This window comes from Dermacentor silvarum, unplaced genomic scaffold, assembly GCF_013339745.2.
Source record: "Dermacentor silvarum isolate Dsil-2018 unplaced genomic scaffold, BIME_Dsil_1.4 Seq235, whole genome shotgun sequence".
Taxonomy (NCBI): Eukaryota; Metazoa; Arthropoda; class Arachnida; order Ixodida; family Ixodidae; genus Dermacentor; species Dermacentor silvarum.
Window position 1 is genome coordinate 20,537 of NW_023605908.1, and position 15,436 is coordinate 35,972.

General features: G+C 49.5%; 2 protein-coding genes across 3 annotated transcripts in view; one reads left to right on the plus strand and one right to left on the minus strand.

The window, feature by feature from the left end:
• Positions 1–3,859: 3,859 nt before the first annotated feature.
• Positions 3,860–4,447, minus strand: LOC119434766 (uncharacterized; the record flags this gene model as incomplete). The annotated part of the gene is made up of 1 exon (XM_037701839.1): positions 3,860–4,447. A coding segment is annotated over one exon (588 nt), but the record flags the coding sequence as incomplete, so codon positions are not given.
• Positions 4,448–10,862: 6,415 nt separating this feature from the next.
• The window catches only part of LOC119434767 (UBX domain-containing protein 1-like), a 28,597-nt gene continuing 24,023 nt past the window's right edge, over positions 10,863–15,436 (plus strand). The window contains exon 1 of one of the 2 annotated variants that reach the window (XM_049659599.1): positions 10,863–11,956. In XM_049659599.1, the coding sequence (XP_049515556.1) occupies positions 11,665–11,956 (292 nt within the window). In that variant the 5' untranslated portion in view covers positions 10,863–11,664. Of the gene's footprint in view, positions 11,957–13,149; positions 13,599–15,436 lie in introns of those variants that run through there. The other variant, XM_037701843.2, reaches the window with a different exon arrangement.

Genomic DNA, 15,436 nt, shown 5'->3' on the forward strand with positions numbered 1-15,436 from the left:
CTATTTATTACTTCTGCTTTTCCCTTAATTTCTCCTACTTTCCATCTTAACGTGTATATTAAATGTCTTGTTCTGCTCTTTAAAACCAACGGCTTCGTCCTTTGATTCGGTCCTCTGAGGCTCTGCCTCAGAGACCTGCCTTCAAACAAGAACCTGCTCATCACAGTGACGTTGGGAGTGCTTTGTAGGCGCCAGCGAACACAGCCAGTTTTCAGTCACCCTGTAGTGCGTAATCGTAGAGCGATTCGCATTCGACATGTGCACGTTTGGGGATGCCGTTGTGCTCGGCCACTGGCTCAGCGCTGTTTCTGAACACGGCAACGTTTTCCATACTTAAGTTGTGCAAGCGTGACGTTGCAGCAGAATTGTTCGCCGGATTTCATTCTGCCAGCTTTCGGTGTACGGCGAGTTAACTGCTCGACCACTGCGCGGAAGCAAAGCGTTACGTTGGATGGATGGATGAGGCTGAACCCTTTAAATCGGGTGGTGGCATACGCCACCTAGCCATGACTATGAACATATTTTGTACTCTGTGGTGGGTGAAATTTCACCCCTGCCTTGATTTTATCCACCAATCAGATAACCTCTGTTTGGTTATTTCTACCCGCTTAAAGTCTATTTTGCCTTCACTGTCCCTAAACTCCAACGCTTTGAAAAAATCAGCCCCGTTGCTTTGCACTGTAGGGTTAAGCCCTTTACAGAAAAGTATGAGGTGTTCAGCCGTTTCCTCTTCTTCTCCACACGCACAGCACAACGTGTCTATACCTTGGTACTTGACTCGGTACATCTTAGTCCGCAATACTCCCGTCCTGGCCTCAAACAACAAAGAGCTTCCCCTAAAATTGTCGTAGATATTTTCTTTGACAATTTCTTGCTTGAAAGTTCGGCATGTTCCCAGTGCTGATTTCGTCTGCATCCCTGTTTTCCACAGACCCCTCTCTGTTTCCTTAACCTTTTTCTTAACCGCTGTTTCCTGGTTTGCACCCCTCCTGCAGCCCAAATATTTGATTGACAGTTTTCTGGTCAGCTTCCTCGATTTTGTATCAACATTCCTCATGTACAAATAACTGAAAACTCTCCTTGCCCACCGCTTTTCTGCCATTTCTCTCAATCGCTCCTCAAATTCTATCTTGCTGCTGGCTTCGATCGCTGCCCTCGAATGACGTCCATCCCATGTCACCCTGTACCCCCTGATTTGGTGTATTTCCGTGTGCTCCCAGAGCCAGCCTACCTACTCCTCGCTGCTTAACTTCCAACCTTGCTCGAACCTCTGATCTCATGCACAGGACCGCATTGCCGAAAGCCAAACTAGGGACCATCACCCCTTTCCAAATCCCTCTCACCACTTCAAACCTATTGTAATTCCACAGTGCCCTATTTTTCATCACAGCTGCATTTCTGCTACCTTTAGCCGTCACATATTTTTCATGTTCCGTTAGGTACTCAGCCCCATTGTTTATCCACACTCCAAGATATTTGTACTTATCCACCACCTCCAGCGTAACCTCCTGTATCCTATGCTCGCTGCCCTGATTATCATTAAAAGTCATGACTGCCGATTTTTCTTTACTAAACTTCAAACCTAAGCTATCTCCCTTTTTACCACAGATGTCCATTAATCTCTGCAAGTCTTCCTTGCTGTCAGCCATAAGTACAATGTCATCCGCATACATCAGTCCTGGTAATGACTGTTTAATCCATTCTCCTTGCTTGAAATAGGAAAGGTTGAAGCCAAGTCTGCTCCTCTCTAATTTTTTCTCTAATCCTTGTAAATACAGCATGAACAACAGAGGTGACAGAGAGCACCCCTGCCTAAGCCCCTGCTGTATCTCTATAGGCCCAGATACCTTGTTTTCCCATTTTATAAGCACCTTGTTACTTTTATAGATATCTTTTAAAAGATTTCTTACTCCATCTTCCACATCTAGAGTGCTCAGTATGTCCCACAAATCCTTTTGGATTACACTGTCATAGGCTCCCTTGATGTCCAGAAATGCAAGCCATAGGGGCCTGTGTTCCTTTTCTGCTATTTCAATACACTGTGTCAATGAGAACAGATTATCTTCTAACCTTCTTTGTTTCCGGAACTCATTTTGTAGTTCCCCCAGCACCTCCTCGCTCTCCACCCATGCCTGCAGTCTGTCCTTTATAATCTGCATCACCACCCTGTAAACCACCGACGTCACTCTTATGGGACGGTAGTTGTTTATGTCGACTTTGTCCTCCTTTCCCTTATATATCATGCTCATCCTGCTCACTCTCCACCCGTCGGGGGCTTTACCGTCCATTGTCATTTTGCTCACTGCCTCTCTTAATGCTTTCTTAGATTTTGGGCCCAATGTCTTTATCAACATAATTGGGATGCCATCAGGACCTGTCGACGTGCTACTAGGAACCCTCTTCTCTGCCCTTTCCCACTCGCTTTGTGCCTGTGGAGCCACTGCACTAACTAGTCTATCCTCACCTGATTGAGCACATGCTATGTTTCGTTCTTTAAATTTTTCTGTCATCATTGTTCTTATATGTTCCCCTCTAGTCGAACACCTTGAGCTGTAACTATAAACCTCTGCTCTAGGCTAGTCTTATTACTCAAGGAGTTGAGATGTTTCCAAAATTTCTTGGCTGCTTTTCTATCCTTTTTGTTTACTTCTGACAACCATTGGCTCCCCTTTCTTCTGATCTTCTCATTGATCAAATGGGATACTTCCCTTCTACAGTTTAAAAATTTATTCCATTTTCTGCCTACACGAGCTTCTGGTTCACCCCTCTGCTTTGAATATCTGTGTTCCCTGGATGCTTCCTGACATTTCTCTATGGCCTTCTTAACCTCCTCATCCCACCAGCTCTTGGGTTTACGTCTTCTGTTCCCTTTTGTACTGACTCGTACCTTAGTAAGCTCTAGCTCAAATAGCCCTGTTAAATTTGCATATGTCCATTATGTTTTTGTATCCTCTGAAATTACTTCCTCAATTTGCTGGGTTGCTATTTCAAGCTGCTTTTCCGAGTACAATATCCCACCTGGTTGTTCATCTTGCCTCCTACCTACTTTCATTTCCCGTCTAAAACTCGCCTTAATACGTTTGTGATCACTACCTAGACTTCTGGAGCCATATTCATCGATGCTCATTACATTTAGCCTATCGTGCATCCTATGTGACATTAGTGCATAATCTATCGTCGACTGCAGGCTCCCTACCTCCCATGTTATGTGCCCTTCACACTTCTCAGTACTGTTGCATACAACTAAGTCATGCATTTCACACATATCCAGCATCATGTTGCCTGTTGAGTCTGTGTACCAGTCCAAGTCTTCTTTGTGTGCGTTCATATCTCCTAGTATAATAATCTCGCACCCTTCTCCTAGCTCATTAATGTCACTTGATATGCATTCCAGCATTTTTTTTTTCCTCTTTGGCATTTGCTCCTGTCCACAGGTATACAAAGCCAAGGAGTGTCTGCTCTCCTGCAACTTTCCCTTTTAGCCATAAATGCTCCTTGCATTCCCGTTTGACCCTCTGCCAATTCAAACTTTTATGAATGAATGCACCAATTCCACCCCCTTTTCTGCTGCCCTCTGTTTTATTGCAATATTCCCATGCATAGTCAGGGTTACAGGGAGGTTGCTCCATGTCCCTAAGATGTGTCTCCACAAACCCGTATACCATCAGCTTTTCCTGCCTTAGTTGTTCGTCTATCTCCTTCCACTTCAGCCTATTATTGCCACCTTGCATGTTGATGTACCCTATGTCAGAATGACCTTGCCCCTGGTGCTTACGTCTATTTCTTCTCCTACCGATTCTACGTTTCTTGAATCTTGGGGCCTCTCTGGGTCCGTATTCATCTACACTGGTGGTCTTAGGGCTCTGGGTCCCCCCAAAAAAGGCTTAGCTTGGCGCCCTATCCTACTACCTACCCTGCCGCCCATGGCACCACTGTAGTGAATGCCATCCTGTGCAAAAGGGTGGGAGCCAGACTCGTACACTTCCCGGTTTACCTCCATTGTGCCGTACCCAAGTGGTCGGCTTAGACCCCTAATGACCCGGTTAGCCTCAAGCACACTCCGTTCCATCCCGCTAGCCTGGCCCCAGACCTGTGGGATTGTGCATATGGTCACATGCACATTCGCAGAGGTTTCTCTGAGTTTACGCAACCCAACCTCTAACTGTCCGTTTAGGTTCTGGCTCCTTCCCTTCAGCACATCGTTGAGACCAGCATGGATAACGACCAGATGTTCATGCTCCAGGTTGTCTGATACCACCTTTTGAGTTTTTGCCATTGCGTCAGCCATGAACTTTCCTGACTGGGCCTCCACCCTCACCCACCCGTCTGCCTTCACTGTTGTAAGGACGCCCTCCTCAACCCTAGCTACGTTGGAGTCCCCCACCACTAGGACCCTTCGCTCTACACGTTTGCCTCCCGCCTGCGATTGTCCTCCTCCAGTTCGCGCTAGCTGGTTCTCCACCCGCCGTGCGCCACTGACACGTGACGATGTGCTCCCTGCCGTTCGTCCCTTCCCACCCGAAGCCTGCAGCACTACCTCGCTGTAGAGTTGTGGAACCGCCGTGTTGCCGCCGGCTCTCGCCTGCTGTTCAACGGTCCCTAGGCGTCCCTCCCTGCTCTCATGGCATGCCTCTGCCTGAGTCTCTGCGCTGTCCCCGCCGCCCGCCTGAGCTGACCCAGGACTACGCGCCGCCTGTGCCATTAGCGCCTCCACCCGCTCTTCCAGCACGGCCCGCTTTTCCTGTTCTTCTTGTAGCTCGCCAGCTATTCGCTTTACCAGGACGGCCTTGGCCCCCTCCCTGTGAAGCAACTCGCCGATCCGAATTTCGAGCTCAATTCGCCGCTCTCGCTCCACCTTCAGCTCCCCTTTGCACATCTTTGCACATCTTTTCACACGTGAGAAATGAGTGCAGCGCTAGCCCGTTTCATGTGGTGCGACGGTGACAGATGGCAGTGAACTAGAAATGTGGCTACATGCTGCTCCAAACTGTCATTTTTGTTAGTATAACTGCTCCGAAACGGCGTGATGCTCAGCTTGTGATGCTCCGCTCTATCGGCTTTGATCTCATTTCTGCCACAAGAACAGGCATTTTAAATATACAGCTCGTTTACCTGTATTTTTTAACTTGACATGCAGACTATTTTGATGAAATGTGAAAGTGACTGAGATTACTTCGATCTCATACCAATTATCCACTACTGAAATGGCAACGGTTATGTGATCGTGGTTACTTTTATAATGTGGTGCTCAGCTTTGCCGGTTTGATCTGCTTTCTGCCACAAGTACTGATATTTTAAATATATAGCTAATTTTACTGCGCGTTCGATAATCATCCATGTTCTTTATTATTTGTTTCTTGCAATTTGTGTTAATTATTGTATGTTAATATGGTTTATAATAAATATTAATTTTATGAGACGCTTCAGTGATGCTTTTAAGTCCAGGAGCCGTATGGCATATTTTGCCATTTGCTCTGAAAACTCCAATAGCTGCTCTTAACTAGCATTTTTTTCTGCTCCGAAAAGTAAAACGTCGCTTCCATCACTGGGATGGTCAAAACAGGGTCGTGTTAAAACGTAGCTAGGGAACCCGACGAAGATGTGCGCGCAATCGGAATGCAGAAAGGCAACGTGAACGAAGAGCAAGCAAAAACGACAGCAGCGAAAGGAAGTCGCCGAAGATCCGCGCGACAAATACTTCAAGAAGCACTTCATCGGCGACGGGCAGCGCGTGTCACAGACTGTGGTTTCTGTCGGACATTTCAAACGTGCGAACACGTCGTCTCGAAACCCTGCAGCAGGGGTTTCCCGAGAAAGAGGTCACAGCTTTTGTGGTGTGTGTACCATCTGTAGCATCTTTAATTTACCAAGTAAGATTAATGGTAGAACGAGTTTACTGGAGGGGGGGGGGGTGTCGTCATAGCGTGCGTGGTATTATTTGGAGTAGCTCTTGGTTTCTAGGAGCAGAGGATAAGCCTACTAAGTAATTCCAAAGCAATTCCCCAGTAGGGAGCTCCTGCCCCCCCCCCCCCCCCCTTTTCCCCCCTAAATTCTTTGGCTAGGTGCTCAGGGTCACTTTCCCCTCCGTTCGTCCTTCCGTTTCGTGTCCCTCCAAAAAGACCTGTATCGCCATGTAGGCTTTAATAGATGATTTTCTGTGAATTCACAAACCATAGAGAGGGACCTGCATATTTCGCTTGAAGTGTTTGAAAAATTTTGCGCTTACCGCTGCACTCTTCCTCAAATTTTGTAGAAAGATTGCATTTTGTAGTCAGTGTCGTTTACTGTTGGTTTACTATTGTTACAGTTATTTGCCTGTTCTTCAAAGAAAAAAAGTTTATGCTTGCACCTTCGTGGCAGCCGCATTCCCATAAAGAAGGCAAATTTGCACTTTTACAGCGAAGCTGTTGGCCTCTAGTTGGGATATTTCGCGGCATCGTCTTCACGGAAAGAAAAAAAAAAAACCTTAAGCGATTGAAGCTAAAAGTGCATACATTCTTTGGCATCTTGCATACAACGTACATCACATCATTCGTTTCAATAAAGAACAAGCACAAAACAAGCATCCAAACCACATATTTGATGATAAGGCGCTCTTGCTAACAATGCGAAGCACGTATACGTTGCGCTCCCCTCATACGTTTCCCGGTAAAGATTATTGTTGCGCAAGCTGCCGCGGCGACGGCAGCTTGCGACGTGGGGAGTGACGTCACTCGCCTTTCGTATTTAAAAGAACTATAGCCTAGCAACTGATTTCGTTGTTGCTGAAGCACTGCTATGGGTAGGCCACGCATAGTTAGGACTCCCGAGGAGCAGCAAAGGCAAACGAAACGACAATATGAACAGCGGTGGCGTGCTCCCAAAATTGATTAGCTTCGTTCCCAAGAGGCTGTAAAACTCGCTGTAAAAAGACGCTGTTGTTCCACTTACTTTTTACCAAAATGCATTGAAGAACAAGAGTAACTGCAACGCCCATGTATTTCGTCTGACACTTTGAGAAATGTCTCGAAACTGGTGTCATCCTGGAAATTCATTTCAAGTGGATGCGTCTTGCAAACTCACCGGCTACAATTCGTAAATTGCAATATGTGTCGTAAAGTAATTAACTAAGAAGTTAATTAGTCAATTTTTTAAATTAGTCAAATATGTCTAGATTTTTCGTGCTCCTAATGTCCGCCTCTTCGAATAACCCTGCTCAACGATAAGAACTATGCTACCTGCCAGAGGCAATTTTGAAAAATTCCGTAAAACTGAAATATGAACACCCTGCATGTTGTTTATTCCTTCACTAGTCACTAGTGGCAATTATAGTTGGCCTTTAAGAAATTAAACATCATTCTTTACCAAAGGTTATACCCTTGTATTTCTTATCGTGGTTCCACCTTTCAAACGTTATAATAGGTACTTACGTGAGTAGATAACTGTTTCAGCCTTTTTAAAGCACACGAAAAAAAGTGGGTTAATCGATTAATCGACGAAAAACCCCGCATCGAAGGGGATTAATCAATTATAGGCTAAACCGACGAACGATTAATCGTTAATTGATTAAAATATTTAATCGACCATCCCTATATCTTGCTCCGTCTCCATGGCCCAAACCGTATCATAGCCTTCACGATGAACTCTGCCTGTCAAGACGCAGTTACAATAGGGAGGCGCCGTCGGCAGAGTTGCAAACTACCGCCGCTCATTTCGCTGAGGGCGCCACCGACGTAGAGTGCAGCCGCGAAGCCGCGTGTATTGCTGCGATGGTGGAACAACGATCCACTGTGTGACCACAGCCTTGTTTATAACGTTGTATGTCTCGAATGCAGTCTGTGAATGTTCGAGCGCGCTTGGAGCAACTATAGCGTCAAAGCAGATTGGGCTTCGCAAGTAGCAGAAAAAAAAAAAAAAACACGCATGTTTATTGCTGTCGTAGCGCTTGCGGTTAGTACGCTAGTGGTTACCGTAGCAAAGTGCAGATAATACGGAAGTCTGCAGACGTTCTTACAGATATATCTTCCCAAAAATGCTTGCATCGAGGATGCTCTATGTAAAGCAGGAATATTCTTATAGCACGTTAATAGCATACTATTAAGGCGAAAGCGTGTCTATGTTGGCGGCGCCCTTGGCGAAACTACGCCGTGGCGAAAAAAATTAGACGACGTTAACCTTCGCCTTTAAGAGTCGAACGCGATTGCGTTATCAGGCCACATTCGCATCGCATTTTTCTTTATGAGTAGGCTTCACTGCAACACAGAACGTGGGAAAGCCAGCTTACAAAAACCAAGCTTACACCGATCCCCTAAAGTCGGCTTCACTGTTAAACAGAAATACATTGCTGGGAAGACGTATTTTCAGGGGCAATATAAATCGTCTTATATTAAAATGTGAAGGACCCTAGGACCTTTTTTTATTATTTTATTATTGTTTGCTATTGCCCCGACGCGCGCGAATGTCCCAATTTGATGGATGGATGGATGGATGGATGGATGGATGGATGGATGGATGGATGAGGCTGAACCCTTTAAATCGGGCGGTGGCATATGCCACCTAGCCATGACTATTAACATATCTTGTACTTTGTGGTGGGTGAAATTTCACCCCTGCCTTGATTGACCTGCCGAGGATACGAGCGCCATCTGGATAGGATTTCCGCAAGTAACCTACCCGAGCGCGCCGCTGCTGGTATGGTATAAATGCTGGAAAAGGGGTTTGTGTTTGAGTTTCCTCGTAACAGAATTATGTTTTCTCGTACATTTAAATTACAGTCCGACGCCACCGTGTCTGTAGGTTGTGGTTAAGTCGTACTTCACCATTTTTCTGACGGATTTTACTGTGAGAAATTCAATTTTTGTTCACTAACAACTTGCGGAGCGTGGTCGGGTTGGTTCGGGATGCTTTTCTTCGCCACGGACGCCGGCGACGACACCGACGTCGGATTTTCTGCGACATGGGGCCCTTAACTTAACGCTGTTGCGTTAAAACCCCTCAGCGCTGCTCCGCCTAGCAACAGACGCGAATCTCGGCGCTTCGTCGCAGAGAGAGCAGGCGGTGTGAGTCGGCGGCGAGCGATGGGGGAGTGTGCACGCTCTTGCTGATCGCGAGGACGGCCGCGCAAGTACGCCACTGCGGAAGAAGCGCGTGCCGCTGCACGAGCACGATGCCGAGGACATCGAGATCCCGAACTGCGGCAGCGAGAGACGGAGCGACGACGACTCCGACGAGCGGAAGAAGCCGAGCGACGACGCGTGCACCGAGTAGAAGAGGCCGAGACAAGAGAGCGAGACGATGAGGCTCGGAAATGTGCAGCACACTGAGTTGTGAAATGTGCAGTGAGTTGTCCTTCGGGCCTCGGCGCACGTTAATAGCATACTGTGTGGCTTGGCGACCAGTAAAAAAAAGAAACAAATACTTAAGGACCAAGAAAAAGCGCCGTATGCCTTGAACTAGCAAGATACGATGCATCGTGCATCCAAGCACATGATGCCGGGGAACCGGCACGGCCTCTCCGATTTCTTTTCTTTTTTTTTTAAACAGCGGAGCTGTTCTAAGTAGACCCTTCGCCGTCTGTCTGTCCGGCGGTGTAACGCAGGGGCAGGTTCGGGAACCCACCACCATAGGCCGCGCCAGGTCCGCCGGGCAGTAGCGCAGCCAGGATCTCTGCCAGGGGGGGTTGCATTTTTGTGGTGCGGGTCGGGAAGCAAGCACTTTGCATAATGTGCAATTTTCTTGCTATAGCCAGAGGAATCCAACAGCAAATAAAATGCCTAATAATTATAAGAATAATGACACCAAGGATGATGATGATGTTTATTTCGTCAGCGTTTTACTCAAAGTAATTTGAGAGTAAATGAATAAATGCAAGACAGTGATAGAACGTTTTTGTGTATCAGGAAAATTTGACCTCAAGCCACCTCCTGAATTGTAATGACAATGTAAACAGAACACTGAAGGTACACGTTGGACTGGTGGTGCTGGACGCGTGGTAGGGGGGGTGGGGGGGGTTCAACACCCGAATCCCCCCTTGCCCCCGGCGGTGCGCCACTGCCGCCGTGAGAATGGAGGAAGAGGTCAAGAAAGTTGGCAACCAAATACAGGGTAATTCAAATGGTAAATAGAAAACCAGGAGTCATCAGAAGGAAAGTGAAAGAAATAGTTAATTGGATGCAAAGGATGGAAACAAAAAGGACCATGGAGATCTACAAGAATGAGAAGAAAGAAATTAGAAGGGAAAGTTTGTACGATAACACAAAGGGCAGTGCCTTGCGATTTGAGGCTTGAGCCGGTTGCCTTGTACGACTAGTGCACCGGGCACAGGGACGACGCTAACAGCATCATTGTGAGTGCAAGAATAACAACCAAGTTTATTGAGCCACAGCTTATAAAGGCACGAGCGAGCGCGCTGAACATACTGCGCATCTCTGATGCGCATCTGCGCCGAGTTTATCAGTACGCGTGTCCGATACAAGGACCAAAACATACCGGAGCAAATATTCGGAACTAGATGAGGCATGTGTATGCTGCAGCAAAGATCCGGAGACCCCTCTACACATCCTAATGGAATGTGAAGGAATTCACCCAGTGAGAACACTATAGGTAACGTACACCTTCCAGAAGCGCTTGGGCTTAAGGTGGACGGAAGTTTAAAGCGGTATAGCAGTCGAGATATGCAAGAGACGTTTAGAGTTTTGGTGGGAAAAAAAGGTGGGAAGAGATTGATACGACCTGATTTGATCTCTTAGTCATAGGTAGAGGTACGGGGTAAATATTGTAGAAGGCAAAAAAAAATGGTTAATGGTATAATGGTATACAAAAATGCTAGAAATTTTTTTATAGCATACCTGATTAAATCACGCAGGCTAGGTGACTATTTGTCACCGCTCCGTTTCAAAGGGGGAGCCGTCAAATCATCATCGACCAATCAGAGGACGCACCGGGAAAGGAGAGAGCAGGCGTTTCGCCAGCGCGCGCCCTTCTGCACGGTGGACTCCGCTCAGCGCGGACGGCAGCGCTGACGTCGCGCAAATCCCGAGCTTCGAGAGCGCGAAGCCCAAGCCGAGCGCCAGCGAAGGGAAGCTAACCCCGAGCTTCGAGAGAGGGAAGCCCAAGCCAAGCTTCAACAGAGGGAAGCCGCAAACCCCGAGGATCTAGAGAGAGAGAAGCGCAAGCCAAGCGCCAGTGGAGGCAAGCCAACCCCGAGTTTCAGGAGAAGGCAACCCAAGCCCAGCGCCAGCAGAGGCAAGCAATCCCAGAACTTCGACAGCATGGAGACGAGCAGAGATGCCGACGCAGGGAGATTCCTTCCAACGACGGTGCCAATGGACGGTTCAAGAGAGAATTCCTCGACCGTGAATTCGGCCACAGCTGCGAAGTGTGTGATAGACTGGTTTGATCACACCCTCATGCGACTTAAGAATGTGCGCAATCCGGCGCACAGGACGACCACAGCTCCACTGTTTCAGCAGACTTCACTTCGTGGAACTGCGTTATTAACAGCGAAGCTGTTTAATTAGCTAGCCGTAAAAAAGTATGGTGTTTCGCAGAAAGCCAGCCGCGCCGAAGCCATGGCAACTGCAGTGACGCCGCAGCTGCTAGAACACCTGGCGCAACCTACCGCCTGTGCACTGCGCATGCGCCGACCGTAAGCCGGTGCGCGGCGGCGCTCGATCAGATGCAGCCATGGGACGTACAAAGATAGTACGTACTCCCGAAGAAGAAGCGGCGATTCGAGAAGCGAGGCTTGCCGCTGTACGAGAGCAGCAACGGCAGCGACGAGCACATCCAGAATACGCGGCCAGGGAAAGGAAGAGCAAGAGACGGCGGCGACAAGATCCCGAGTATAGGGACCGTGAACGTGAGTCGAATTCTGCGCGTATACGGGCTCTGCGCCAGGATCCAGCCTACCGGGAAGCCGAGTACGAGCGGCGCCGAGCTCGTGCTTCTACCGGCGGTGCCGACGCGCGATTCCAACGTGAGTTTCTCTCGATCACTGGAACTTGGACGTTCATGCCAAGTGTGTGGTCGATTTGATGGCGCCGTAATAAGCTAAGAAAGGCCTAGCATTACCCAAGTTCAACCTAGTTACAGCCAAGTTCGAGCCTACTTACAACCACGTTTAAACCTGGACACAGTCAAGTTCAATCTTTATAGCTGAAGCCAAGAAAACGCCATCAAATCGGCCAGCTTCGCTGTCTTAAGCATTGCGCGGCCGAGTGCAACTTTCGCTTTTTTTTTTTTTTCTAACGGCGGAGCTGTTTAAGGTCGAGGTTTATCCCTACGAAACGATGCTATTCGCAATTTCGAGCGAAGTGGGGAGAGTGAAATGAGGAGAGCAGGTGCAGAGAGAGAAAGAGAGGCAGACAGAGAACGAGAGAAATAAATAAAATACACTTTCTTGGCGAGGCGGGATTCGAACCCGGCTACCCACGGTCTGAAGGCGAGCGTCGTACACCCATGCTTGCAGCACATGCATTTATGGGAACCATATGATTGTGTTGTAGTAGTAAGTGGTTCGTGAGGAAAGGGAAAGGGCGCTATCTTCTGCAGCCCTTGAGGGAGCACGACGATTGTAACACAGCTTGCTATGGGCGAGAGAAAGAGAAAATTAGAGCGAGAGAGAGGGACAGAGAGCGAAAAAGAGAGGTGGGCTTTGAACCCGGGTACTCACGGTCCGAAGGCGAGCGTCGTATACCCACTACGCACGCTTGCGGATCTCCGCTGTCTCTCTCTCGCTCTCATTTTCTCTTTCTCTCGCCCATATCAAACACAATCATATGGTTCCCATAAATGGATGTGCTGCAAGCGTGGGTGTATGCCTAGTGGTTATGACAGCGGAGCTGTTTCAAGGCCGACGTTGATCCCTGCGGAGCGATGTCGTTCACTTGTGACGGAGAGGAGGAGTAGCGCAGGTGGTGGGAGAGAGCGCCAAGACACCGGGGGGGCTAGAGCTAGGAGAGGAGGTTGGCCAATGGTATAGGGCGCGCCGAGCACAGGTGGGTGGTGCTAGGGAGAGAGTGTGGAGAAATTGTGCAAAAATGAGAGCGCGCGCCAAGACACAGGTGGGCGGAGCTAGGGAGAGGGAAGCGAGCGCATAGGTGTGGTCTTCGCGGTGTTTTTCGCAAAGTGCTACAAAAAGCGTGCGTTGGCGGCGCGCATTCTTCTCTTTTGTTTCGGAACGTTCCGAGTGCCCGAGATGGCGATGAGGATGCCCGAGGAAGAGGCCGCCCGGCTAGAACGTCGACGGGAAATGGCTCGCGAACGGGCACGTCGTCGTCGAGCCGATCCCGAACTCCGAGCGAGAGAGGCCGAAGCCAAGCGACGCCGAAGGGAAGACCCCGAAGTTCGTGCAAGGGAGGCCGAAGCCAACCGACAGCGAAGGGAGGACCCCGAAGTTCGAGAGAGGGAGGCCGAATCGAGGCGAGCGCGTAGGGCAGGGGATCCCGAGTATCGCGCTAGGGAAATCGCCGCGAGACTGCGGTACGACGAGGTGCACCGGGAAGAGAACCGACTCGCCGATCGGCGGCGGAGGAATGCCGATCCTGGTCTCCGGGTGTTCGAGAACTTTCGGCGACGTCAACGAGCCGCTACTACCGGAGCCGACGAACGGTTTCGGCGTGAGTTTCTGAACGTTGAGTTTGGTCATAGCTGTAAAGTGTGTGACCGGTTGTGGTTTAATACGAATTTGTGCAAGTTGAGCGGTGTACGCGGCGAGGAACAGGGTGCCTGTGCCATTGAAGTGCTGGAGAAAGCGTTTCCCGAAGAGCCGTGCGACGTCGAGGTGGACGTTTGTAGGACGTGTAATGACTTCTTTGCTTTCCGGCAAGATACCGCCATTGAGTGTCACGAATGGCTATCGTTACCCGCCGCTTCCCCCCGGTCTCGCTCACACGAAACATTAGACATGTTACGTGGGAGAACCTCGAAGACACTCTTGACAGTGATCATTTCCTGCTTCGTATTGCCTTCCCGACGCAGAAAATGCGCCAAATCCGGGGCCCAGCCCGCATCACGGACTGGTCAGCTTTTCGCACTACGCCATTCCCCCTGCTCCCATCCCCGCAGGACTACCAGGCATGGGCATCATACGCCCTCCACACACATCAATCATACACCCGATGCATTTGTACCTCCACCTCAGCCCCCGCAGTAGATCCCCACCTCCTCCACCTTTGGGAGGCACGGCACAGCCTTACCCGCCGATGGCGACGATACAAGCTAAATCGTAAGCTTCGCTCCCGCATACAGGCGCTTACCGCGGAAGCAGCTGACTACTGTGCACAGCTTGCGGACACAAATTGGGTCGATACCTTCATGAAGGCAGCAGGTCAGATGAGCTCCAAGAGTACGTGGCGGCTCTTTAGGAGCCTTCTGGATCCTTCCACTACCCGCGGGGAAACACAACGACAACTTCGTCGCGCCTACTATGCCTACCAGGGCCCAACGAGCCAACTCGCGAACGACCTCTGCGACCGCTATCTGTGTCGTACCGTCGACCCCAAGGGCCCGGAGTACTTCTACTCCGGGCTCCCCAACCCCGAACTCGACGCCCCCTTCACGCTTCCCGATCTTCGGGCGGCGCTGGCCAAAATGAAGCGAGGTACTGCCCCAGGCCGGGATGGTATTACGGTCACTCTCCTGGCCAACCTTCCCGACTCAGCATACCTCTCGCTCTTACATTTAATCAACACAGTATGGGAGGGAGAACCCCTCCCCGCGGAATGGACCACTTCGGTGGTCACATTCATTCCCAAACCCGGTAAGCCCGTCAGCATTGAGGCATTGCGCCCCATCTCGCTCACCTCCTGTGCGGGCAAACTCATGGAGACCATGGTCCGCAACCGTCTCTACGCATATCTGGAAGGGAAAGGCGTCTTTGCTGACTCGATGTTTGGGTTTCGCTCACATCTGTCGGCACAGGACGTCCTTCTCCAACTCCAGCACGACATCATTGTACCTAATACTATGCGCCGCAATGACAAAGCCGTTCTGGCCCTCGATCTCCGAGGCGCCTTCGACAATGTCAAACACAGTAGTATTCTTACCAACCTTAGCACCACGAATTGCGGATCTAGAGCTTTCGGGTACATCTGTGCATTCCTCTCACATCGCACCGCTTTCATCCGCATCGACTCTGCAGAACACGGTCCGTACCCACTAGGCACCCGGGGTACACCACAGGGAGCGATCCTCTCCCCGCTCCTCTTCAATCTAGCCATGCTCCAACTTCCTTCGCTCCTCGCCCAGGTAGAGGACATACACCACGCTTTATACGCAGATGACATTACCATCTGGACCAACTCGGGCTCCCCAGCACAAATTGAAGACCGCATGCAGCGCGCGGCTCTTATTGTGGACACCTATGCCTCATCATGTGGCCTAGAATGTTCCCCTACCAAATCATCTCTTCTCTCAATCTCACCTCTACCGCCACCTCAGATATATCTCCCGTCTG